Genomic DNA, 27,706 nt, shown 5'->3' with positions numbered 1-27,706 from the left:
GTTGGCGCACATTCCACCCTGTTTATATATATCATGTTCAGGGATCACTGAGCCCACTGAGTATTAAAAATGATCTATCTTGAGTTCTTGTGTATATGTACAGGCAGTGTTTCCATGAGTACAGACAACACAGCTAAAAGAACAGCTAATTAAGATGAGAAAACTTTTAGTTCAGTTTTAACTTGAAAATTAGAGCACCTATATAACTATTAATTGTACAGAGTGGCAAGTATTAACCAGGGATACAAATTCTATTTTACATTTGATTATTTTCAAATTGATTACAGGTTCTGATTGAGAGTGAGCAGATGAGAAAAGAAGCTGATAATTCAGGTCCACTGACTGAACTAGAGCACTGGAAATGTATGTCTGCTAAATTTAATTTTATTATTGAGCAGATCAAAGGACCAAACTGCAAAGCTGTCATTAATGTTCTGAATGTTGGACATTCTAAACTACTACAGGTAATTCTTCTTATGTTGATTTTGACCATAATAGGCAAAGCTTGCAATATTTAGTTTGTTTCATTGCATTTAAGAGAGATTTTAGGAGGATTAAGAGAGGAAAATCTAGGTATTGTGCTAGTGCGCTTATTATATTGAGAGAAAGAATGAGAAATTATTAGTTATAGACAAAAATTATCATCAAGGAAAATAAGTTACATTGCATTTTTTGACAGTGCCTTTTAAAATTTAATGAAGTTACCAAGGTGTATTTTTGGCAAATCTGTATATGGTAACAGAAGTAGTTTGCAATGTATGCATTTTTTTTACTTTTTTTTTTTTTTTTTTCCTCCTGTAGATGTGGCAAGAGTTAGATGCCAGAATCACAGATGCAGCAAATGAATCAAAAGATAATGTGAAGTATTTATGCACACTTGAAAAAGTTTGTCAACCACTTTATAACTATGATCTTGTAAGAATGCCTTTCATTATTCTTAGAGCATAGTTTAAGCATTTACATAGAATGTCCATAAGAAAAACTTCAGGGTGAAAGGAATCTTCTTTCTATTCACTTCACAGTATTGATTTTTCTAAATATTTTTCAAGCTAAATGTTAAAATAAAGAATTATATTGTTATGCTTTACATTAAAAATATAATATTTTTAAAGCATATATTTTATTAATAAATATAAATACATATGATCACCTATTAACTCAGTCCTGAAATACTGTTTTTAAAATGAGCTAAGACCAGATATGTGTTTACATTAAAAAAAAATCTCAAAATATGCATTAATTGAAAATTCCATATGTGTCAATGAATAATGACACAGCCATTACCAAAATACCAGAATTACACTTATATAGGAGGAAAAAAAAAAAAGGAACCTAGTGAGATTCTAAATGTTGCTTCTTTTAGGGTAAAATAATTTTTTGATATGGAAAATAATGGCACTAGGTGCTTCTATTTGCAGAAGTATCAGCTAGTCAGAATTTAAATAATTGGCTGTCCATGCAAACCAGTTAGTCCTAATTCAAGGTAACAGTTATTAGGTTTAATATCTAATAATTATTATAATAGATATATGTTTCTAAAGGTTGTTGCAGTATAGGTAGAAGGAGGAAATACCCTAGGAAGAAATGCTTGTCTTGCTTTCTTGTTTAATTCTCTCTGTTTTGGTCCAACCCGCCTCCTTACTTCTGTCAAGGAGTGTTGCATTTCCTTTGAATTTCTGGCAGTTTTCCTACTTCAAAGTTTTAACTGAGGGAAAGTGAAAAGACTGTGATAATGTACAATCTAGAGCTGATATGGCATGCAGTAGTAGAAGAGAGGACTATGATAAACAGTATTACTAAGCAGTTTATCTTCAACTTTTTACTGTATCACTAGAGGGTGCCAGGTACAAGGCCATAAAAGTCACAGTGAAGTGTGTATCAGATTTGAGCTGCTTCATAGGGATTATTAAGGTAAAGTTCTTCTTATCTTAACAAACAAACAAACTCATGGGTAGAAACCCATTAAAACAGTTCATTATTTTACTAATACGGAATAATTACATATAGTTCCTAGTTTAATCTGGGGAAATTTGGATACATTTGAATTTCTGTCTTATCTCTTGGAACTTTGTTCCAAAGATCAAGATAACTTAGGCTGGGTTTTCTGTGTTATTCAACTTAAAAATAATAACATCCAAGTTAGATATATTCTACTTTAAAGAGAACTATGTTCTAGTTTGAGATGAATTTAGTATCTGATATTTTAAAGTATTTTAAATATTAATGGCTTAAGCATGAAGTAGATGCAGATTTAATAGAGTAATTACTGTGTGCTTAATATCACATGCCTATTAACACTTCAAGGTGATTATTACTATATGAAAATTTAGACTGAGTGTTTAAATCTGGGCTTTGAATCAGAGAAGTCTCTATATCTATAGAGCCCAGTATTTGATTTTTCCCATTCTTTTAAAATTGTCTTACCAGGAGTGTTTTTATACTAGAAAACCTTTCCTTCACACCTTTTTCCCAAATGCAAATGCTTGCTATGTCTGTCCACAGCATTAGTATATTTACTTTGAGTTTTCAGCCCAAAGTTCCTTCCAGGAGCTTGACTTCTCTGTTGTGGAGTGACAGTCACAATTGAAATTCAAAGTACAGTGCTTGTACTGTGTTAGAAAGGACCATATTGCTGTGATGTGCCACCAGTCCTACTCCTTCAAGCCTTGGAGATGTTACAAGCAAGAGCTCAGCCTGTAAGGTATCTTGCTCAGGTGAGCAATGAAGACTTCCTCCAACCTTGGAACCATCAGTCATCCCTTGGCCAGTTTGGCCAGCGTGAATCGCTCTCACTCCTTTGGAGAGATTGGGCACAAGTTTATCCTGGAAGGCTAGATACTCATGTTCCTTCACACCTCATGTGGGTTATAGAACTGAGCCTTTCTAGGCCTGCAACATTGTGTTAGCTTCTCACCTGTTTGCTTAGGCTGGTCACTTGCTGACAAGGACATTCTCATCAACTTTACTGAAATAAAGCACTACAAAATCATGCCTTTTGCCTTTCCTTATTTAGTAACTTGCTGTTCAGCAACTTTGTATTTCAGTGCCTTTTCTTCCCCAGTGTAGATTTACCCCTGTTGACAGGATCTTTCGGTCTTGGACATTGATTTGCTCTGTCATGTCTTCTAGTGCTACAGAAATTGTTAAATTTGGCATAAACTGCCTTTAGTCTTGAGGGCTGACACCTGRAAAGCTACCTCTGTAGCTTTGCACTCCGTCTTTGTATCTGACTGTCAGCATCATCCAGGCCCTGGGAAATGCAGTCATTGAAGGCTGCACTATGAAGCAGCATGAAGTGGAGATGAGTCTTCTTCCTTATACTTTATCAGATGATGGTGCCTTTACCAGGCTGAGTTTGCAGTGGCGCAGTTATCAGTGTGTAGCTCTTCTCAGTAGCACTTTAAGTGCTAAAGATGTGAATTTCAGGCCTGTCTTCTGCTTTTTCTCCAAAGCAGTGGAAGTGGTTTTGTAGGTAAAAGGTAGGTACCCTTTGTTGCTTCTTGGCATTGAGCCAAACAATCCCTTTGGTTTCACCATAAGGAATTAATTTATTGGTCTTTGTGGGATTAATTACTGTGTCTGTCCTCTTCCTGGATCTTTTTAGGGGATGTTTGCTTCTCTGTGCCTTCTTTTTTGTGAGGAAGCTGACACCTACCATGAAATAGTGAATTTCTCTGTTTTCCAAGTTCATCTAAGATTTTCTTGTCTGTTCTGAAATAGATCTATGGGAGTGTTTCTTTTCTGTCACTCAAGACTGAAGGAGTTGAGGGACTTATGATATTTGCATGCCTCTTATGATATTTGCATATTTAAGTACTTAAGAGTTTTAAGTAAGTATCCTCAATATTCCCATAATACCGTTGAGATTCTTCTTTAAACTGTATTTTTGGAAAATTTTTCAGTGTCACTATGTTATCAAATTTTATATCTGCATTAAGGAAATATGAATAATTTGCTGGTAGCCTTGATTCATGACTAAAGAATACTGTGGACATAAAGAAATGTTTTTCGGTACTTTCTAAGCAATTAGTGTTCCTCCAGTGGTACCATATACTTTGGATGCTGCTCGTGCTTTTAATAAAATTCCTTTTTTGAGCTGAGCCCTCTGTACTAGTGATCAGTTAACAAATGAGAAGATCTTATCCAGTAACCTCCTTCAGAAGACATTGTGTTGCATGTAATGTGATACATATTGTAGTCAGTTGTAATTGCACTTACAAGAATGCTCAGGCTTATTTGATATCTACTTGGTAATTAAAAATAGCAAATTCTCTACAATTTCTGGATATTGTTAATGGATTATCATTGTTAACCATTTTTTGGAAATACTTTGGAAGTGGTTGAATTACAAAATACCTGTAATGTCATAGTTTCATTTTAATGATATGAACAGTCATATCATGAAATGCATGAAAGATTTAGGTATTTTATGTGATGATTGAATGAATTAGGCGCTCTTAAATGTTTAATGAAGTGAACATTCTGACAGTTATTTCATGAGTTCTGTGAAATGTCTGAATGAAACATTTAGCATAATGATTGCTATCACAGTGTAACTGCACAGCATATATTTAACAGCTGTACTTGAAGGAAAACCAAAGTATTAATCAAGGAAAGCCATTGTTAGCTGTCAGAAAAATACCTCCTTTTGTGCTGAAAAATGAAAACTTTACTGTTTAAATCAATGTTCAGTTTTGATCATCAAAATAACATATTAAAACTGTTTTTATGAATCTCTGATCTGATTTCTGACAAAATCATGTGAGTTTTATTGTTTTTATTAGTTAAGATTACCTTAAAAATTATTGAGCGTAATTAGCTTTTTTTACAAGAAACATTTTGGTAAGATGCAATGACATTTTGAGGATCAGTTAATGTGATTTAAGGAAAAATGTCATTTAGTATTTCTGAATAGGAAATGCTAAGATTAGAAAAGTAAAATTTTTCTCAAAACTCTGCTTTAAGGTATCGATGACACATGGAATACAAAATTTGATAAATGCTATACGAATGATTCACAGTGTTTCAAGATATTACAATACTTCTGAGAGAATGACATCATTGTTTATAAAGGTAAACATATTAAGTATAGTGATTATAAAAATTGTGATTTTTTGCTGGGAAAAAAATTTTTGTTTAAATCAGTAGGACATCTGTTAAAAAGAAGTAATAGTGAATGCCTGCGAGGGAAAGGAAGAGAAGTCTGTTGATCAGGAGAGGACAGTAGAGACTTGTATTCCAGAAAGAAATTTGTTAATATTCTTGATTCAGCAAATTCAAATTTTTATCTTCTTGATAAACCTCTTGATCTGAGTTTCATGACACCTACTCAGTTTTTCACTAAATCACTGACTCCCTAAAATTCTTCTAGTACCAGCCTTGAAGACATAACTAAGCGGAAGACTGTCAGTCTGACTCTGCTATTCCTTAAAAAATGTGAAAGATGAAAATATTCTTGTTTCAGAAACAGGTCATCCTTGAAAAGTTAATCAAATCCCAGGCGATAAACTATGCTATCTTAAACCCAAAATTAAGACTGGCTAGATATCTATAGCAATGTCAATGTCAGGATCCAGATAGTCACTGTGGCAAAAGATGCTTTGTAAAATGGTTTTAGAATAAAGAAGAAATTCTTTGTAACTAAATTATGCTGTATCTGCAACCTAAAAATGTAACAAATCAGTTTGCTTGAAAGCTGCAAGAGGAAAAGTTCTCTAAGATTGTTGTTCTTGACTCCCCTTTTTGCAAAAGGAAATTGCTCAGGTTAATTGTTTTGATACTCAGTTATAGTCTCTCCCCTTTTATGAAAGCATGTTTGTTTTCATAAGAACTTTTTTTGGATACATTATACTACCAACTTCTGTCATTCTTTCATTCAGGTCAGGATTCAATCAGTGGTTCATTTCCCATTCTGAAGAACAGCAAACTTAAATTATAATATTGAACTTCTTACTTTAAATAAAAGACAGAATCCTCTTAAATATGGAGTTATCATATCCCTTACATACAGATTTCATCCTAGATTTCAGCCTTAATGAAAGGGGATTTCCTCATAAAAAAGTGTTTTCAGACCCCCTTACTCTTTGGGCTGTGATATTGTACAGCAGTGTGGATACTGACACAAATAGTAAGCTTGACTTTGGGCTCCTTTTCTTTTCATGTTGCTTTCAGAACAGACCTGAGGAGTGATTTCCCCCCCMCMCACACACACACCTTATCTTGAAAGGATAGATTTCTTAGATTTCTTCTTTGGGACAGCTGTTTTCTTAGCATATAACTTGTTACTCTTTTTTTTTAATCCGCTGTTAAATTGGATGGTGTTGGTAAAGATACGTAACTGTGACAGCTTGAGTTACAAATTAGGAAGAAGATGAAAGTTCAGTTCTGTGGGAACAAACTGTAGGGTGAGCAGAGAATCATGTCTCTTGTAAGACACAAATTCATTTCCTCCCTTAAGGAGGGGGCATAGCTGTGTGTCTCGGCATATAAGATGTCATCTCAGTTCCCTGTTCACTATGGCTTTCCTATCACAGGGTTGGTTCTAAGAGCTGTTAAGGTGGTTGAGACAGTTTAGGCAACTGTCTTGTAAATCGGCTAAGCATTTGTCTAGCTTTTTGTGCAGTTTTTTCATCAGGAACTTGGAGTCCTGGTGAGACTCGAACCTTGTCCTTCTATCCATAATTGGCAAGCCCTTTGAGTCTCTGACAACCTGTTTCTTTCTTTGTCTGCCAATGAATGTGGCATTTCTGTTAGCTATCTCCTCAAGTAAGGATATAGGGGAAATTCATAGTCCCCATTACACCACTTTCTTTTAAAAAAAAGTATAGCCCTTACAGCACCGCATGTTTTAATGTAAAGTGACGCTTTACATTGTCAGAATTGAATTCGAACTAGGACATTAAGAAAAGCATGCTTTTTCTAAGACTTTTTCTGAGACTGTCCATGGCTGAGGCTGTTCTCCGTATATCAGGTATTAGGTATGGATTCTACAGTATTGCTTTTTATATTGACTATTATATAATTGTCTTTGTACATTGACACTTGCTATTAGTATCTTTTACTCCACGGTGAAAGGAACTGAGCATTTCACTACAGAGGCTAATTTACAGATTAACTAGTTGCATGAAGTTGCGCTATGAAATAGCATGGAAAAAAGCCTATTTCAATCCAAGCTTTTTCACCCAACCTCAAGTAGCTTAAGTGCCCATCCTCCAGCCCCCCCTCACTAGGGGTTTCTATTTAAAGATCACCAGAGATGACGCTAGAGTCCTATTTACAGCTTCACCAGTTATTGTAATACAGCCTGAGGCTGCTTTTAAAGTGGGGCGATTTTTTGGTCTTTACTCAGTTACAGACTCTTAAGACCTGCCTATAGAGTAGATGTGTGGAGAGAATTGTTTTGAATTTTCCACAGTATTTAATGGATAAAAAAGGTTATCTACCTGTAGCTGTTCTGAGATGTTATTTATATCTGCATTCACATCCTGTACTCCAGTCTCTCTGTCCTCACAAAATTTTGGATTCCCATAGTTGGGAAGTAGAAGAATGTTCTCTCCTTTGCATAGCCATAGGAGACCAAGGCAAAGGGATATTGCTAGGATAGGAAGTTGTTTAAATGGCAGTGTTTAAATAAGGGTACATTACAGAGTGTAACAGTGACAACATAAGTGAAGATTAGTTAGAGTTAAATAACTTTTCTCTTTGCTCTTGAGTTATGGTTGGTGACATGTTGTGTTTATGTGTGTATATGGCTGTGCTTATAAATTATATGCATTCACAAATACTTTTCAGACACTTAAGCATACTTCTGGGGATGTTTTAAGACTTTCTATAGGATGTTCAGCTTACATACATAATATTTAGCCTGTATTATTCCCATAGATAAAATTTATATGAACTTTGATTGTACTAAGACAGGCATGTGGGAGTTTTGTCTGATTTTGAGAAACAAGTAAATTTCCTTATAAGCTTGAGACCTACTTGTTTACATTTGTCTGCACTAGGTTACAAATCAAATGGTCACAACATGTAAAGCATATATTACAGATGGTGGCTTGTCTCATGTATGGGAGCAGGAGACGCCAATAGTCATTAGCAAAATTAAGGTTTGTATTTTGTTTTTTGATATTTTAACTGATTGCCTATTGATATTTACTGATAATTGTATACTTAATGAAGGGCAGCTCTCTAATCAAGTATTATTTAGAATTCTATAATTCAGTGTGATTAAAAATTTCCTCCTAAGTCAGTGCTTCAAGGTTAAATATTACTCTTAAAAACAAATATATATTTTATAAAATTTAGAAGAGAAACAATTATTAAATATATAGTTTACAACTCAAAGTAACTATAGAACTTGAAGGTAACAGATAAAAAGGGAGGATATCTAAAACAAATAACAATACATCATTAAAGAATAGTAAGCAATTCAAAAAAAACTGAAACAAAGCTGAGTGAATAGGAAGAGCAGATAAAGCAAGTTGAGGGGAAAAAATTTGGGAGATGCAGGGTAAGGACGTATGATGCACAAGAAGAGAGGCTTATTTCAGCCTCACTAGTAATATGAAATAAAACATAAAGAGGATGGGAACAGGTTACTGACAAAGAAAGAAAAACAAGATCTGGTAGAGTGCCATGTAGGAAGGAAAAACAGTATTTTCAAAGTGAGAATGAAGTTTGGAAATTGAAAGAAAACATATGGGAAGCCACTGAAAGGATTTTAGAGCATAAGCAATACTGTAAAAGTAGCAAGATAGGAAAATGACCTCTTGAACGCTAGATAAATTGGAAAGAAAAAGAGCAAGATAATAGAGGCTGTAGGGAGGGGGATATTAAAGCTGTTGGAAAACAGCACAGGAGGAAAAACAAGAGTATTGTCACTGAGAAAATGGTTAGTGAGAGAAATAAAATGTGTGGTGAGAAGAAAAGGTAAGGAATCAAAGAGCTTTCAAGCTGGTAAAAGTCTGATGGTGCATCTGAGGTGATCTAATTGTATTGTTCTGTATACTAGAATTAGTTTAATCACGCTAATATGGCTTGGAAAGATTGTTTTTGGAAGGGATTCTGAGCTTCCTCAAATCCTGAGGTGCACAACAAACTCCTGGTCAACACTGATTAGATCCATCTTTATCAGTGACCCTCTCTTTGGCATCATTATAGTAGCCTTGTGTACTTTTGGTTATTAATAATCAAGATATATCAGCTAATTTGTATAAAAAATAAAGGGAAGCAGGAATGTATCTTCTCAAGGCTGGAACTGATAGGGAAACAACTTCTAAGAGATGCCAAAGAAAGGGCTTCAAAGGCTCCAGAAGCTTATATTTTGATGATGGTACAGGTAAATGAGATGGGTCTTACCCACCAGGGAAGTGTTTCAAATACTTCTTCTTCCCTGTTTTCTTTCATGATGCCTTGAGTGTTTTCCCATTTCTTAACCCACTGACATTTGTTAAATTAAAATGACCTCACCTTTATCATGCTGATCCTTCACTGCCTTTGGAATTGGCATCTTCACCATGTTTGGGACCGAGGAATTTTGTGATCCTGCGTAATCCACATTCTTCCCTCTTGAGGATCTCTGAGGTGGTATCTTCCACTGCCACTGGGATACTGTCACTTGAATAGAACCCCCTTTGTTTGTTATAGTAGCTCCCTCCAATACCAGATTTCCTTGGCACTTCATGAAAGTTAAATGCCAAGGCAGTCTTCCTCTTCTTCAGGTGATGGGAACATACAAAAAACAAATTAAACACATACAATGTGCTTAAACCCAACTGTTGGGTTACTGCTTTCCAACACTGACTTAATTTCCACCTTCTCTACCAGACCTCAACTGTTGGCTTCCTGTCTTATCCTGAAAGGCATGGGATTTCATAGTTCCTTAAAAATGAGGTCCAGAGATGCAGAATAAAGATGTATCCAATATCTGTCCCCTAACATAATGGAGTGATATGACTCTAATTGTTTATCTTATTGAGGTCATTCAGTGACTTCTACAGCTGGGAAGCCCTCATTTATCATGTATGAGAGAAATATAAGCCCAATTTGTTACTGTGGTGATCAGTTTTCCTTCCAGTATATGTATGTTCTTGAAGATCTTAACACTTCTTTCAGTGAGAAAGCAGAACCTTTTCTTGTTTCCTGTCATTCATGGCCAGTGGTTACATATGTCTATATATTTAGACATTCTGTTGACTGCCTGTACATTGCGATAAAATCTGTTTTCTGTCTTCCAAGGACTGATCGAAGATTTCATGCTCATGTGATTGTAGACTTTTTTGCATTTCTCACCAATCATAACTTTTACATCTGATAATGTTGTAATATTTGCCTAAATATTTAAACAACTGAGAAAGAGGGGTTATTCTTCAGTCTCACTTTAACTCAGAGTTGTCAACTACAAGGCATGATTTCAAACTAGCTGTGATTTCAAGCTCTTGGACAAGTGACCTCTTTTTCCAAATCTGCTTTCCATTGCCACTGGGGAGAATTTTCTAAATAGTCTTTCCAGGCGGTATTTTCAACATTGCTGAAGTGGGATATGGGTACAGTCTCAAGGACTCTTGCCTTTGCTCTTGTAGTGCCTAAGACCATCCTAAATGCAGAGAGTGGGTCTGTTAAAGGAAATGCCTACTTAGTGGATTTCCCTTTTGATCCTCCTTGACTGGTGAGATCCTGTGCTGCTTTAAATCTTCTGGGACAACTATTTCATCTTTGGGCATTTTCCTCCTTGGGAGGTAAAAAAACATTTTTATCTCATCTGCCCTGTGATAGCCAGAAGCTTCAACCTTTTTCATGTTTAAAAACTCTGCTCATAGACCGCCCAAAACTGGGGAGAGGCAGCAGCTGCAGTGCCAGAGAATCCAACATAGCAGTTTTGAAGGTTTGCCCAAGAACTATCTTGTTCTTTGCCTTATCTAGTGCCCCCTTCTTCCTTTCTTTTCCCTTTTTAGAAGTAGACTGGCACGTTGTCATCAGATCTGGTGAAAAATGATAGCAAATGATTGGGTATTAGATTACTAAAAGCTACATATTCCAATTTGCCTGGCTGTTGCTCCATGTCTCTCTGTAGCTCTGTGCTCTTCAGGTAATTCTTTCAAAGAAGTTTCCTTGAATAAGGCTGCTTCTTGTAGCTAAACTTGTTAGATTCAAATTTCAGGTCACTTCCAGACCATTTTGGTGGAATTCTTTAGCTCTTATAAACAATTTCCTTTAAGTCCTCTGAGGTCCAAATGGACTACTTTTATGCTAAATTTCATTCTGTTTCTTCATTATCCAAGGGAAAATCTGGCCGTTCTTAAGTAAAATAATGTTTTTTCTTAAATATTGAAATCTCTCTCTCTGTCTCTCTCTTTCTTTTTTTCTTTTCTGTTTTTTTAACAGGACTCATCACCTGCTCTTAACTGGCCTCTAAACAATTCTTTGCTTTAACAAGAACTAACACTTTCCTGCGCTTTTGGTGCTTCATTTCCCTGTGTTATGTCTTTCACTGGACTGTATAGCTCTGTGTCAATATGTTACAAATATTGCTACAAACAAGAAAGAAAAACAGTGTACATAAGTCATTACTAGCTGTTTAGTGTAACTAGACTCACTGATAATTAACTGCTTAGCAATGACAGTGGGCTTGGGGTGACTGTTCCCCAGTCTCTCACCCATAAGCATAGCATAATGAGTATGATATTTGTTTCTTAACTTCTTAGGACTGCATTTTTCTGTTGAAAGAATATCAGAAATGCTTTCATAAAACAAGGCAACAGATTTTGGAAACTCTAGGAGAAAAGACATTTGAAGTATCGGAGATGTACATTTTTGGAAAATTTGAAGCATTTTGTAGAAGATTAGAAAAAGTAAGTATGCTGCAAGCTGTTACTATTAGTAGAGAAAAACGGGTATTTTAAACAACTGTGCAAAAGATGGACTCAGCTTTAGATGCTCCTAATCATCCTATGAGGGAGTTTGTAACTCTTTATTGAGAGAAATTAGGCACTTCCAGAGAGTAGTTCATGCCAATGTTTTAGCCAATTAGTTTGCAGTGTCCTTCTGAATTTTCTTCCTGTTAGTATGTTAGTTACCTAATTAATCTAGATTTAGACCCCTATTCTTGCAGGTTTAAAGTTAAGTGACTAATATCCCACCTCATATCCTGCTTTTGTCTTTTTCGAACGGTGTCCTAAGTCATTAAAACTCCTGTTACCACCAAACACTGATCTTCTGATGTTTCTGTTTGGTGTAGTCTTAACATTTGGCTTGCTAACCTGATGAAAGGATTTTAAATTAGCATTGGTAGAGCCTACATGGAAAAGATCATAGCTGCTCTTAGGTGCAGAATAAGATCAGAAGAGGGATAAAAAGAGGATAATGGGGCAGTTATTACAAGGTAAAGATTCTGAGGTTCTTTGACATTTTTCCTTATCATGCAATATATACACACAAATCTTTGTGGTGGCTTTTTTATATTGTGAAAACTCTTCACATCATCGATATGTGTGTCACGTTTTAACTCTTTTTTTCAATATTATGCCGTTTAATCAAACAGTCAAAACTGAAGGGGGAGAAAAAAAAAACACCTTTACCATTTCTGAGTGCAGTAGTCTGTTTGAGAGGACTGTTTATTGTTTAGTCTACTTTACTCAGGTTTTAGTTTGTAAATAAATAATTTATTAGGAGCATGAGTATGATTTTTATATTTCAGATTACAGAGATGATAACTATTGTGCAAACTTTTTCTGCACTGAGTATGTCTACCATTGAAGGGTTAGATATTATGGCAGTAAAATTCAAAAATATCTACCAAAGTGTTCAAAAGAAACAATATGACATCCTTGATCCACGAAAAACAGAATTTGATGTGGATTTTATGGACTTTATGGCAAAAATTGAAGGTTTAGAGGTAAGTAATATTGCTATCTATGATGTACTTGGGGAGAAATGTCATCGCTATTAACTCAGTATCTCCCTGGATGCCAGTGAGACTTTGGACTGTGAATAGAGTACATTGTTTTTCTTTTTGTGCTTTCTGATAGAATTTGTTAAGATATGCTTCCACATTTCAAAAGTTATTATAATGGCTTTTTACTTAACTCTTAAATTGCTTGCCTTTGAAGATATTTAGAGATCCTTAGCTTCAGATGCCTACATCTTTGAAAAGAAATCAAATAATTGCCTGCTTTCTCAGAAGTAAAGTGTCAAGTTCCACTGCAGTGCAGTGTTACATACAGAGTTTTGACATGTGGCTAGGAGCCACATGTGCACTCAGAGTGCAAAAAGGAAACTGATTAGGGGAAATTGATTCAAATGTTGCCTACATATTTGGGTTCTCTAAGATTGAGGGTAGCAAGTGCCCAGGCTAAGGTCCAAATTCCCAATGAGACTCACAGACAGATCACAGGAGGCTTTTTCAATTTCTCCTCCTTCCAAAGGAAGCTGTAAGACATAGTGCTCAGTCCTCTTGTTGCAGGTCAGTTGCTGTGCAGCTAAAATGATAAAAGTCATGGGCCCTGAGAGAATTATCTAGATGAAGCTGGTTTATAACTTGGTTAGATCTTGGGCAAAACAAAGTTCCAACTGTTTTGAATAAGTTATCCTTTGATTCTTTGCTAAAATTGTGTGGCATTTTAAGAGATTACTTAGCTGACACTAACTGTTAATATATTTATTTATTATATTCAGCATAGATCAACTAAGGCTGCCAGTTTGTGCTTTATAAGAAATGACAATTTTAAATGGCATTAATAGCATTTTGAAGTATGAAAATTTCTTATATGACTAGAAAATCTGTAGTAAATTATATATCTTTTAGATGCTAATACAAACATTTATGCGTACCTGTTTTGGGAGAATTTTGTCTTCACAGAATGCACTTCAGTTACTTCAAAGGTATTGGCAGTTATATTTTAAAATATTTTAAAGTAACTTGAAATGACTGATTAGCACAATTTATGTAACACAGCTAATTTCAGAACTAATGGCCTAATTAAGAACTCTTCATTACTGGTGTTCTTAACCATGTAATCTTTATAAGAAGCTTGGATTTTTAGCTTTCTAATATGCATCAAAATATTATTCTGTTTTTTCATTTCATTACAGTTTATTTTGTAAATACATAAAGATATTAAAAGAAGAACCTAAAAAAAAAAAAAAAAGCCAAGGTAGAACTTAAAGCAAACAATTCCAGATCCAGAAGCATTTTCTAGATTTGTGCTTCTTTCATGTCATGTGACATTCCTGTAGGCCCCCCCCCCCGCAAGAGCATTTGTTTCAGAAATACCATTTTTATGTATTCATTTTAATTAATTGTAATTGATTCTAATCCAATGCAGGTTTCAAAATCTGAGAATGCCATCTCTTCAAGAAGAAATAACACATACAGTTGGTTGTATTCTTCAACATTATGTAGCAGAACTTGAAGCTACTAAAAAGGTATTTTATTCCTCTGCAGTAAACTAAAACAGCATGTTAAAATAAGAATTTTAATATGAAAACATTGTATTTATTCTTCTGCCTATTTCATTAACTGACTGTCAAAGCTTAATTTATCATACTTGTTTACACAGCCTGTGTAAAAGTGTATAGGCAAATATGATATATAGGCCATTTTGGCAAATATTTGTTCATAAAGATTTTGCTTTGTAAACCAAAATTGTTGCTGTTACTCCTTCAACAACTTTTTTTTTTTTTTTTTTTTTTTTTTTTTTTTTGATTATATACATCACTTGTATACATGTTTTGGTATTTTATTATATGAGGACTATACATTTTATTTGCATTTATCTATGGCTATTATCTAATGCTGTGACAGCATAAAATAGATACAAAATGGGGTTAAATGGTGTTTTATATCCATTTTAAGGTAATTTTCCATGATTTGTGTAGTATAGAGTGGCTGTAGCATAAAAGAGCATTTGACTTCCCGAGGACTGTTCACATCACCTGACTTTAAATACACAGACTGGGATTCATTTAACTTGATTTTAGATGTCTGTGAAGTATATGTCTGCATCTGAGCTAGACAAGCTTTCTCCTCAAGAAAGGAATAGGTACTTCTAGAGTCAATTCATCTAATCTATTTTAAATGTTAACCTGAGGATTAAAATAATTCCCCTGAAATAGCAATTTTCTTCAATGAGTATAAAGGGAATCTGGAAAACCAGCTGGATGCAAATATTTTCTGACAGATGTGTAACTTCCATCAGATGAGTGACACATGAGAAGGCAAGCCTCCATAAATTCTGCACTCACTAGAGAATGATAGATTCCTCCAAATAGTAATTTAAAACAATAGCTACTCTGAACTGCTCTTTAAAGACTCCTCTGCCTATATGCTTACTATGTATAAGACCTCCTGAACCTCTGAGTTATGACTTAATTTGATGAACATATTTGCAGCAGTACTGCCTGCTTACAAAATCACTGCCCCCTCCCTGGCTGCTTTTTCCCAACCAAAAAAAAAATATATTTTCTGAGGGGTTTTCATCCACATGAGTTCCTCTATCCAGTTCACCCTGAGGCCACTAGCATGTTTTTGTTGGCACTGTGCAGGAGGTAGTATAGGGACAAGAATAAGTGACAGTAAATGAAGAGAGTGATGGCTGCTTAAGTGGTACTGCTGTTGATGATGCAATCACAACATGACTTTGAGTGCCTGAAGTTAGGTGAATACAAATATTTCTCTTTTTGTCTGTTGAAGAAGCTGTCACTTACATATAGTTACAACTATATACACACACACACACACACACACACACACACACACACATATAAAATACTATATATGTGTGTATATATAACTATATATATGCTATACGTATATAGTTATAACTACCCAATAGGTATTATTGGATTTGTTTTTACCTTTGTAAGGTAAGTTGCTTTTAATAAAAACTTGTTGCCATTGCAGCTTTGGTTCTGAAGTGCATAAGTGATTTGTCAATGCAAAAGTGGAATATGATAATTTCAGGCCAAATTTTTCTCTACTGGAGTGCAGCCATTCAGTGAACAGGGCCTCTTTTTTTTTTTTCTTAGCTTGGAAACAAATAAAAGCATGGGCTGTATGCAGAGAAACCTTTACAGGCAGAAGGATGGGAAGTTAGTAGAAAAGAACAAACGTTAGTTGTTGGTCAGATGCATAGGTGTGAAGAACAATTTTGATGTTTCTGTTCAGGTAAAACCTGGTTAACAGCATAGCTCAGGCCCTTGCTGAGGACAGTTTCCAAGCAAAGGAGGAAAGCCCACAGCAAGGCTTCTCACAACACTTTCTTACACAGCTTTTTCACAGCGGGCTGATCCAAAGTTACACAGCTGCACCATATTGGGCCTGGCCTTGAATATTGGCAGCTCAGCTCCTAGGAGGGATGGAAGGGGTTGCAGAACCTGTTGGTGTACTTGAGGCCCTGTTATATGTAAGCACAGCCAAGAAACAGCATAAGGTAATGAAGACAGGAGACAATCATGATAGTGGTATCAACGTGTATATCTCAGAAAAGTAATGTGAGGAAACAATTTTTTCTTTCAGTGAACTGTCTTGTAAGTCCATATAAATTTTCAGCTTGGGAGGAGGAAAAAATTATGAAACTAGAGAGAGTCTAACACTTCAACAGTTTTTTTTTTTTTTTAAATCTGTATGTTTAATTATATTGTCCTTACTGTAGCTTTACCAAGTTCAGAAAGATGACCCTCCTCTTGCTCGAAACATGCCACCTGTAGCAGGAAAGATTCTGTGGGTAAGGCAGCTTTTCAGGAGGATAAGTGAACCAATTGACTATTTCCATGTAAGTTGACATGAGGAAAAATTATTATTTTGTTAACTAGCGAACTGTCCATATTTAACTTATTTCTGTAGAGTGACCATACTGTTTGTGTCTTTGATGTAGTCACTTCTCATATACTGGGCAACCTGTGTATTTGTATGTGAATTGCTAGTTAATAAAGATAGGTTCCATGGTAACCGCTGTTGTGGGTCGAAGATGTAGTGTTTCTTTGACGTCACTGAACTAGCACCCTAAGCTTGGAAATATGCACTGAATTGTTGACACTGATGTCTTCAGATAAAATATCATCCAAAGAAATATTTCACAATTCCAGACAATGGTGTGGGGTTTTTTTTTTTTCTGGTTCTGTCTATAATGGGTAAGACTGAGGCTTGTAAATAAGACTTACGTCCTGTGTTTTAAACAAATATCTACCTCTTTTATTCCTCTAGCCCCACAGGATTCTCTAAGGAGAATCATGTCTCCTTACTAAGCCATTGCTAAGAGTAGCTCAAGGCAAAACATGGACTATCTGACAACCTAAAATTGACTGGTGTGCATATTCTGGTACCACTGAAAAAGCAAGCTTATTATAAATACCCACACAACAGCTACAGTATTGCAACTGAGAATCCAGTCACCAGCTTCACTGCAGATGGCCTTTCCTATACCCACTTTACATACAACTGAAGATTGGTACCACCCACATGAAGTTTGACATTTATGGCCCCTGGAGATTTGTTGGTGTTCCAATGCAGTGTCCTTTATTGGAATAGTCAGATTCTTGCTCTACTAGGACCTGCTAAAGCAATAATATTTCTTGAAATGTTTGAGTGGTTCTCATACAAAGTATTCAGGGCCTCCTGTTAACTTAACTTCTCCTATGCAATGGAGGCTTTTATTTTCCTGTTTCCCTTAGATGGGAATAATGATCACCTAAATCTACTCCAAAGAAGACTGACACCAGTAGCATTACTTATTAAAAAGATTTTTAAAAATATTTTTTTAGTTACTGTTCAGTCTTGAATAGAACTGAGCATCTATTTCACTAGGAATTACAGATGTGTAACAGCATAATAAAGTTGTTGATCTCATATGCATTATATATTTATTATTTATTACTTACATGTTCTTTTATTTCATTATGCTGTAAGTTTGAATCATAAATACTTGATACAGTTTTTAACTCTGTAAATATAATTTGTGATATTGTAAGCTTAAATAATCTATAGTAAATAGTTAAACTGAGAAGAACCCTATTAGTGTGCTTTTCTTTTGGTATAAGTTTTAATTTGAATGTACTGTGTTTTAATAGAAAAATTCAGGTATCTTGACAAGTCCAGAATGTAAAGCAGTTGTTCGATTATACAACAAAATTTCATACGTATTGGTGGAATTTGAGGTACTTTATCATAATGCGTGGGTGAAGGAAATTTCACAGTTACAGTATGGTAAGTAATTAAGTGCATTATTGGCTGTTATTGAATGCTAAGTTTACATAAATCAAATTGGACAAGTCTTTAAGCCTCATTTACCCTTAAAATGTTCAAATTAATCATAATCGAATAAGCAGGTCCAATAATACAAATCTCTGTCCCTGCATGGCTTTGAAACTTGGTTTTGATGCAGAGAGTTGCAGATTCAGTACACTGGCAGGTAACTGGAAGAAACGCAGTGAAAGAAGTTCAAGGCCCCAAGTAATTCATTTTTGTATTCAAATTTTCATGTATACTATTTAATAATTTTTCCTGTTTTCTTTCCATGATAATAGCTTATACAGTTGGGATATCCCAGTCCTTCTTGGAAAAGGTATTATTTTATGCCTAAAAAAAATTGTAACCAAGCTTTAATATTTTAAGATTATATGAGAATCTATGTTTAAAAAAATTCTGAAGTGTATTCTTCATGTAAATTATAGAAGTTTTGTGGCTTTAAATCTGCAAGTAAATCTATAAGAATAAAATCTTGTCATCACATAGTCAACAGAGGTTCATTTAAAAATCCTGCTCTTTGAGCTTTTATTTAGTTCTGAATTTCTGGAATATCCCTACCTAAGTATTCATCTTCTGAATGAATGTATTCCTGTAAGATATTGAGCATCTCTTAAAAGTTTGGGGTCTCCAGGTCCCTAGAAAATGTAGTTCATATTTTTTTCCTAGCTTGAGTCAGAAAATTATGCCAAAAATAATGCTGGATCTGATTCTTGTTTAGATCGTGAAAAGCAGGTTTATATGGCAGAAAGCTGATACTGTGGCAGTCAGTTCTTTAACTGAAAGCAGCATGAAGCTATTTTGAAAGACACAACACATTTTTAATCAGTATACAGAAATGTTAGAAATCTGTGCTCCATAATAATTTATATAACAGAAACGTTTTTTTATATTAGTAATTAATGTAAAAGTATCTTTACAGCATTACAAGCTACGCTACTTGTGCGTCATCCTAAAACTGGGAAGTTCCTGGTTAATTTTGATCCCAAAATTCCAGAGATTGTCCGAGAGACTAAATGTATGATAAAGTTGRGTCTGGTAGTACCAGAGCAGGCAAAAAGGATAGTAAAAATAGAAAATAACCTGAAGTCAAACAAGTTGTATTTAGAGGTAAGCTTAAAAACTGTCACTATTACTTTTTTAAAGAAATAATTTCTGTGGTTTTGTTTTTGTTTTTTTTATGATTAATCTATGATAGTTGTCCGTTAGCAATGCATTTATTCTAGGAGTAAGAGTTATTAGGTATTTGTAAAAGGAAGAAGAAGAAAGGAGGGGGAAAAAAAAAAAGGCTTGTCAGGCTGGGTGCATGATAAAGCTGGGGATCAGGTAGTTAAGGGGAAATTAAATCTGTGAAGTGTGCAAATAGACTTAGAGGACCACATTTGAAAAGCCTGTTGGGCCTAACTGTTGTGTGCATAAGTGTTTAAATACTTAAATATATAAATAAATATTAAATACAGAAATAAATACATAAAAACACAAATACATAAATATTTTTATATACTTTTTATATCCTATGACATGATGATTGTAGTCTGGTGATGATACAATTGGAGCTATCCAAACTGTAAAAAAGCTTTGAAAATCAGTAAAAAGCAGTTTTATGGAGTTGTTGAGAAGCATAGCTTGGAATTCTTATATAATCTTCTTTAGAAGGTATGGTGACCCACAAAAGCATCAAGAACTCTGCAATGTCTGCCAGAGAAGTCATATTTCTGATACCTGTTGTAGTATTTGCTCTAAAATTTTAAAGAAGCTTATATCTTGGGGATGAGGGAGACAAGATTTTGAGCTTGGCACGCTCTGGCACGCTTGCTCGCTCTCTTGTGTGCACGCGCTCACTCTTAGAAAGAAAAAGACAAGCCAGAAGGATGCTCTAAGTTTATAAATGGGACTTTAATTGTCTGAAGCATATGACTCTCAGCCTCAATGGCCGTTGTGGATAGAGACTAGAAATGTACGGTATGAAGGCTGCTTTCATTCCTCCTTGTTATATTAATGTAACATGATACAGTTTTACTACCTTCCAGAAATGATTTACATAGGTATGTACTGCCTGTGTAAATTTCTACACTTAATACATGTTTTCAACAGTATTCCTATACAACCTTCCTTATCTTTTCTGATTTTTTTTTTTTTTTGTATATCAGGCTGTTTGCTTCAGTAAAAAAAGTACTTAAAATATTCTTGAAATTAACCTTCTCTAATAATTAACAGGGTCTTCTCCAATGTTATGAAGATTTGTGTCAAGAAACACCAACAGTTTTTGTAAACTTAATGGCACCAAAAATGAAGAAGGTTAGTATTGCTAAATGAACTTCAGTACACTTCAGAAGAAGTTAGAATAACTTTGTAATACTTTATAATTTTAAAACATTTAGGGATATGTATGTTGTGAATTCCATGAATTTTAGTAAAATCTTGAAGAGTCAGTATAAAATTACATAAAATTTGCTCTTTGAATCCCTTATACAATGCTCAAATAACATGTAGTACAGTAGAATAATTTGAATGTCTATGAGATGTAAACCCAGTAGAACAAAGAATATGGATTTGGAGGATGTATTCATCTACATAGATCTCTGCCTTTCGCATGTTAGTAAATCAGCATTATTTCAGTTTAGACGTTTTCATCGGAAAGTAAGCTTTCCTTTTTGCTGAAATACTAAATGCCTTTGTCTTTGCTTGGGGAGAATTATTAGCCATGGGAATTGTGTTTGTAACTTCAGTGATGCAGAAAAGTTATGTACTATGCTAAAGGTACCCTTTTACTGGAGCTGCAGAATGTCTATCCTGTAAACCATTTTTGTTTTGTTAGGCCCTTGCAAATGTATGTATGTAGAAATAAGTTGCTCTGATTAACTCTTCTTTTTTTTTTTTAATTGTAAATACTAACATCAGAAGTTTTCAGACTTTGCATAAGTTTGTGACCGCATAATCAGTGCATACCAAAATGTGAGAAACAAAAATTTGTCCTCACTTTTAAGAGTTAAATTTTAAAAGACAGAGGGATAAAGTAGTCACCACTTCAGTGATAACACTGTAAATATGATTATACTGTAGAGGGAATTGTACRCTTCTGTATTTTAGAAGAAACAATTGGTACAAGAAAAGGGTGAGTAAAGTATGAACAACAGGAGTAGAAGAAGATGATAGAAGTAATGTGACAATGGCTTTTGAAGAAGGACAAGAAGTCTTCAGTTTATAGGAAGGAGGGTATCATTCCAGTCATAAACAGAACATAGGGAGAAAAGCACAAATGTGAAGATGGAATGAGCATATCTAACCTATGTCTACATTGTTATCATAATTTGACAACAACTCATTCGGTACCTTAAACTCTTTCTAGGCTAGCTAAATTAGTTGTTAGTAAAGGTATCAACCCAGCATTGTAGAGTTCCGTATATTCCACAAAAACACCTGAAGTATATATTAGGATGATAGCAATATCTGTATTTGCTGGTCTTTGTATGTCTATATGAGCCAAATTCATTGTTTTAGCTGCAGTATAGATATAGCAAAAAGAAACAATAGGATGAAAGAAGTAGATGAAGTCCAGGCAGCAATTTAGTAAATATCAAGATGAAAGAGCAGATGTGAAAGGTGGCTATTCAGAGTTAAGTATGAGTGGAACTAGCTCAAACTTTTTCAACATTTAAAATTGTGGTGGTAGTAGACTGGGAAATCAGTGAGAAGTTCTTGAGTGCATGGTAAGAATTTCAGGGGATCTCTACAAGAGAGGCTGGAAAGTTTAMTTTTCAAGGCCTGGCAGTAGTACAGGACCTCCTTTTCCTCAGAGTCCCATCTCCCGTGGGGGTACAGGATCTGCAGTGATTGAAGGACCTTGATGTAGGTGATGCAGTGACAGGAAAAGGAGCTGATATCGGCTGCATGCTGAACATCTTGGAGATGACAGAAATCCAGAAGAGACAGACTATGGGGTAACCAAGAATTTAGTAAGGAAAGTAGTAGGGAAGGGAGGGTTTTTAAAATATTACAGAAGCAATAACAATAAAACTTGGAGAGAATCTGGATGTGATTCAAAAAGGGAGGAATGAAAAATATCATTAGGAATTTGAAAGACAAATAATTAAACTACTGACTGTGGTTGAGATGTAGGTCAAAGTACAAATTATAAAATGTGGTAGTGAACTTTAATTTTAATTCTAAGAAGTAGTGGTAATGACTAATAGATACTATCCTGGACAGGAAGGGGAAGATCTTTGTTGCGTGGCATGTACACTTGACAGTTGTGGAGAGAGAATATAGCGTGCATTAACACCCCACACGTATACCCTGACCATAAATATTGCATAATTTTCTTTGAAGTTTTCCTTGAAAACTTGAAACTTTCCTTACAAAATGTAGACACAACTCTTGCTTTTTATCAGTGACATCAGTGATTCTAATAATAACAGTTTTTGTTTTAAATTACACTTCTACTAAGCTTATTTTAATCTATGAAATAATCATATTTTTATGCTTAGATGGAAGCTGTGTTGAGGCAAGGACTTACCATGTTGACTTGGTCATCTTTGACACTGGACAGTTTCTTTCAAGAAGTTGACGAAGTTCTGTATATGTATAAACAGCTCTTGAAAAAGGTATACATGTTTGATCACTATCTAAATGAAATGACAGTTTAGAGAAATTATTTCAAGTACACTGCTCTTCATATTACAAATTAATCTGTGCTTAGTTTGTTTTGTACCACTTGAAATACATAGACCTTTTATTTTTTTAAAGCATATTCTTTTTTGAAGAATGAAGTTCTCAATGATTCTCTCCTATTATTGCCCTCAAATGTTTGGACTTAGCTTCTGTTCTTTCAGTACAATATATTTGCACCTGTTGTCCTCAAATTCTGTCTGTGATTGCTTTTCAGAGTCAACCTCTACTTCTCTTTTGTGTGATTGTCCATATGCACAGTTGCAGAGAAGATATCTCTATGTAAACTGTCCAGTGGAGAATTTTTTTAGCATTAACAGTATTAATAGCAGGCATGCTGTGAAACCGTATTCTCTGTGCAATCCATGCAATAATGGAGGAGAGTGTCCTTTTCCTTCACAGTTATTTCTGTGCTGTCTGAGTCTTGTGCTTCTTTCSTCTCTTAATGTTTGCTTGATAGTTTCTGAATTCTTTTTCTGATTCCCTTAAGATGCTTGAAGACTTGTATTGGTTCTTTTTCTTTTCACTATATAGGGCTTCAGCTTGCACTTGATATTCAGATTGTCTTTCTGGCTTTACTGTTGAACTGTATGGCTATGATCTCTCCTACCAGCATGATAAATTGTCTCCCCTGTGGTAGAGGATTGCTAGTAGCTGATGGGTGTATCCACTTCTTTTTCTGTATGGAAGAAGAACATAATTATGGTTAAGTGCTCTGTTTGCCACTGAAACCCCAAGCTAAAAAAAAAAATTGGGCCTTGTAAGAAAACAGCAATTCTCTGAGCCTGAATATACTGAAATAATCATATCTTTTGGTGATACACTCTATTTTCCTTAAATGTGTAGGTTGTGTACTTTCTCTGACTTTCTTTCCCTTCCCATATCAATACAAAGAGATGTAAACTCAGTCAGACCCTTGATTACTGTGCATAGGATACTCTAAACAAGTGAGAAATGATGTAAAACAAAGGCATGAATGATACTGTGACAAACTAGAGACAGGATATCACAGAATTTCTTAGCTAAGAAGTTAAAAATTGGACAGAAGTCGTTTTACTTGGATTCTGCCATGACCAGTCCATTTAAATATCATTGCCTGGATGCTAATAATGCTGTAATTTGGAAACAAAAACCCAGTGAAAAGATAGTCTGATCRCAAACAGGATAGGAATTGAAGACTAAACCATGAAGCAAGTCACAGCAAATCCCCTTTGTCTTGCAACTGGAAGCATGGCCAGCAAGATCATGAACAAGAAGCCAATCATCCTATATTARCATATCTTGATTTGTTACTCTGTTTTATTTAATCTATCAGTGTATCCTATATAGCTGGAATGGTCTGGAGGCTGACTTACTCTTATTTCCAGTCTACTTAAAATTGCTGTTATGACAGCAAACTTTCTCCAGGAATCTTTCATCACTGCCGTGAGCCCCTCTATAGATCTAGCATGGATAAAATCATGCAGCATGAGCCCTCTTCTACTCTAGCCAATTCCCAGACTTTCAGGCCAGAAGAAAAACAAATTTAAACATCTACTCTTAGTTTCAGGGCCACATTTGATGTGGTTCTCAGGGCATAGGAGGGAATTCTTTCCATTTTCGACTCTGTCATCTAATCTCCAAGGCTGATAGTCTCAAAGAGCTGTCAAGAGAAGCTCAGTCAGATATTAGACAGTTGTTGTTATGGTGCAGAAGTAGTCTTGGCTTGTGCCATCTCAGAATGAATATCAAAATATAATGCTGATAGCTAGAAATCTGTGAAGGAAGAAATAGATGGAAACCCTAACACCTCTGAAGATATTGCTTTCTCAAGGATTCCTATGTCTCAGTTGCCCAGCAGGGAACTGGCAGCTGCTTAAGAATTACAGGATTTTGTTTTTAAAGGACTGGCTGAAATGAAATTGTGCACAATACTACTGTTTTTAGAATTGTTTTATCACACTATGCAGGATATGAATACGTGTGCTCTCAGCAATCTAATTTTTGTTTTCTGTAACAATAATAAACAGACTATTTCCAGATTTATGTCTGTTCTGCTATTCATATTGCAGATTGTCTGCAATGGAAGATATTGACAAAGGCTAAATTTTGTGTAGGGTACTTGTCTTCCTGGATTCCCTCTGTAGTTAATGGAGAGAGAGGATGATTCACAGTAAGAGCAGACTGTATTTAGCCCTTGTAAATATCCCCTGAATTACCATAACTCATGAGGCATTTGCTTTGCTTTTTTTTTTTTCTCAGCTTCTCTGATCTTAAGGTCTTTTGTGTTAGTATTTTTACCTTTTTTTTTTTCTGTCCTGCTGCTTCAAATACCCTTTCTAAGAGGAATGTCTACCATTTAAGGCTTTTGTGTTTTCACTGCATAGAGAGATATGATTTTATTTCTCTACAAAACGTAGTGTATATATCTTACAATTCTGTAAATGATGATACATCATGTTTTAAAGATGATGGTACGGTATTAATATGATTTTCCATTTTTAGATTAACGATTTAAGTGAAGTGCAGATTGATTTAATATTAAAAGAAATATCAAATACTCTTTTAATTGTTTTACCAAGAGATGGTCCTACTAAAGTAGAGGATATGTTGACCTGCAATGAGGTATGTGCCACTTTACATCCTTGAGCCTGAATTCTTGAGCACATTTAGAAAACAAGCCATAATTAATGTACATCTAGAAAAGAATTATTCTCACTAGAGAAATACAGTATATATTTTTTTGATTAAAATATTCTACATCATTATAAAATTTATATTTTAAATATATAAAATTGTATAAATGGGTTCTTAGGTATTTGAGGTACTGAAACTGTAATAGTTCATATGTAATTTTTATTTATTTAGCTGCTTTACCATTAGATACTTTTTTGTATGAAGATACTTGGACATATGCAACCAATTTTTCCCTGACTACTTATGCAAATTTTTGTTTTTAAGAAGAAAGTGAAAAATACTTTCCAACAAGTTTATTTGAGAATTTAACAGTTTTCTTGATTCCAGATGAAACTAGAAATTTTTTGTGGTTTTGTTTGTTTTTTTGCAAACTGAGTACAAGCAAATAAAATTGATAAGGACAGCTGAAAGGATTTATTTGGATAATTTCAGACTGTGTCTTCCTTTCAATTTTCAGTGCTTTATGTTAGCCTTTAAAAATACCATTACATTTTGAAAATGATTTTTTTTTCCAATTAAGGTTATACTGATAGTGTAGCAGAACATTTTATTTTTGTAATTTTGAATAAAGATTTGGGGGTTTGTTTTACTTTTTGAAATGTTATTTCATTGAAATGGTCTTTTTCCTTCAGACAGTCTCAGTCTGAACAACTGAGTTTTCAAGGAAATATTTTGGTCCTTCATGAAAAGGAACAGAGAGAAGGTTATCAGTGATGTTAAGATAATACATTGATATTTTTATTTAACAGCTTTACACTAAAGAATGTGCTGAATTATTGAATCACAAAAGTATGCACATTGAAGATGCTGTTCAAGAACTAATATCTGTATTTGAAACAATTTATGAAATTAAATATTCTAAGAAAACTTCAAAAAAGCACACATTGCCAGGTAGATATTTATGTTTATTTATGTAAAATTTTCTGTTCCTAGTTCTGCAGATTTAGCTAGTATGCATCAAAATTTAATTTAGTTAATTTTCTTCAGACTTCTTTCTCCAATCACAGTTTCATCTGTGTCCCAGTTCTCTCTTCATTTACAACTGTTATGTTAAACCAATAGCCTATGAAATTAGGAGGTAATTTGGTATTGGTGGAAGTTCTAGAATTAAATTGTGTCCTTCTGTTTATATGTCCAAGTTTTTTGCTCTAAAGGAAGGAAGTTCCATTTCTCTCAGCCACTTTTTATAACTTGTTTTATTTTTATTTTTTTATGTGCAAAATAGAATGTTCCTTCCTTCTCGGCTAATCAGGTATTTGATACTGTCTCTCTCCATGTGACTTTTCTGCCACGGTGGAATTGTCTCACAAATACCAGTGCTCCATATTCAAAGACAGCCTTTACTTTTTGGTCAGCTTAAACTGATACAGTCGACCATCAGCTGCCATGGTACAATACTCGCAGCTGATCAGTGTGTTTGGTCCCCCATTGCTCTGGGATGTGTTATGAAGATTTTACCATTCTGTTTGTGGTTGGAGAAAGACATTCTACTTGTATCTTTAAGCTCAGTCAGCAAGGGAGCTCCTTTTCTCACATGGAGTTTTCTCCTTCTGGGTTCAGTTTTCTCCAGGTGCAGAGGCACGGTCAGGGTCAGCTGTCCAGGTAGTACAATGTGATGCAACCAGAAAAATCTGAAAAGATATGTTTCTGTATTTTGTTATGTTGCTTAAATTGCATTCTGGCCTTTTCCAGCTGATATGTCCATGTCTGCCTACCTAGCTTTACAGGTATTTGTAGTACATGTTGTTTGTTAGCCTGAGGCTTATCAGCTGGGCTCTTAATCAGATTCCTTCACAATTGTGTGAAATAAAACCAATTAGGTGATCCAGTTGCTGCTACTAAAATAAATAGCAATAATGTTCTGACTGTAATGGTGGGGGAGAGCATCATTCAAAGCAGACACAATTTTCAGTTAACAAAAAATACTTTTTTTTTTTAATTTAAAGTAAAAGAAAAACATGTGGCATTTGGAAATAATGAAGAGGAGGGAGAAAATAGTTCTGTAGCTCCTCCTGGTGATGACAGCAAGGACGATGATAAAGAAGATGACTTAAAAAAGGTATTTTATGATAAAGGAAACTTAAAAAGTGTGATCAAATTAGTAAAAATGAGTATCTTGAGTTT

At 34.7% G+C, this 27,706-nt stretch overlaps 1 protein-coding gene across 1 annotated transcript in view; it reads left to right on the top strand.

Annotated features, from left to right (window-relative positions):
- DNAH8 (dynein axonemal heavy chain 8) overlaps positions 1-27,706 on the top strand; it is a 163,211-nt gene that overhangs the window by 11,275 nt on the left and 124,230 nt on the right. Inside the window, exons 8-23 of the mRNA XM_026059841.1 lie at positions 288-464; positions 802-915; positions 4,966-5,073; positions 8,004-8,105; positions 11,703-11,849; positions 12,695-12,892; positions 13,802-13,878; positions 14,322-14,421; positions 16,650-16,769; positions 18,064-18,199; positions 19,161-19,348; positions 20,456-20,536; positions 22,726-22,842; positions 25,391-25,510; positions 26,332-26,473; positions 27,529-27,641. Of these exons, the coding sequence (XP_025915626.1) occupies positions 288-464; positions 802-915; positions 4,966-5,073; positions 8,004-8,105; positions 11,703-11,849; positions 12,695-12,892; positions 13,802-13,878; positions 14,322-14,421; positions 16,650-16,769; positions 18,064-18,199; positions 19,161-19,348; positions 20,456-20,536; positions 22,726-22,842; positions 25,391-25,510; positions 26,332-26,473; positions 27,529-27,641 (2,040 nt within the window). The remainder of the gene's footprint in view (positions 1-287; positions 465-801; positions 916-4,965; positions 5,074-8,003; positions 8,106-11,702; positions 11,850-12,694; positions 12,893-13,801; positions 13,879-14,321; positions 14,422-16,649; positions 16,770-18,063; positions 18,200-19,160; positions 19,349-20,455; positions 20,537-22,725; positions 22,843-25,390; positions 25,511-26,331; positions 26,474-27,528; positions 27,642-27,706) is intronic.

This window comes from Apteryx rowi, unplaced genomic scaffold, assembly GCF_003343035.1.
Source record: "Apteryx rowi isolate R43461 unplaced genomic scaffold, aptRow1 scaffold_160, whole genome shotgun sequence".
NCBI classification, from domain to species: domain Eukaryota; kingdom Metazoa; phylum Chordata; class Aves; order Apterygiformes; family Apterygidae; genus Apteryx; species Apteryx rowi.
This window is presented reverse-complemented; position numbering and strand designations above follow the sequence as displayed.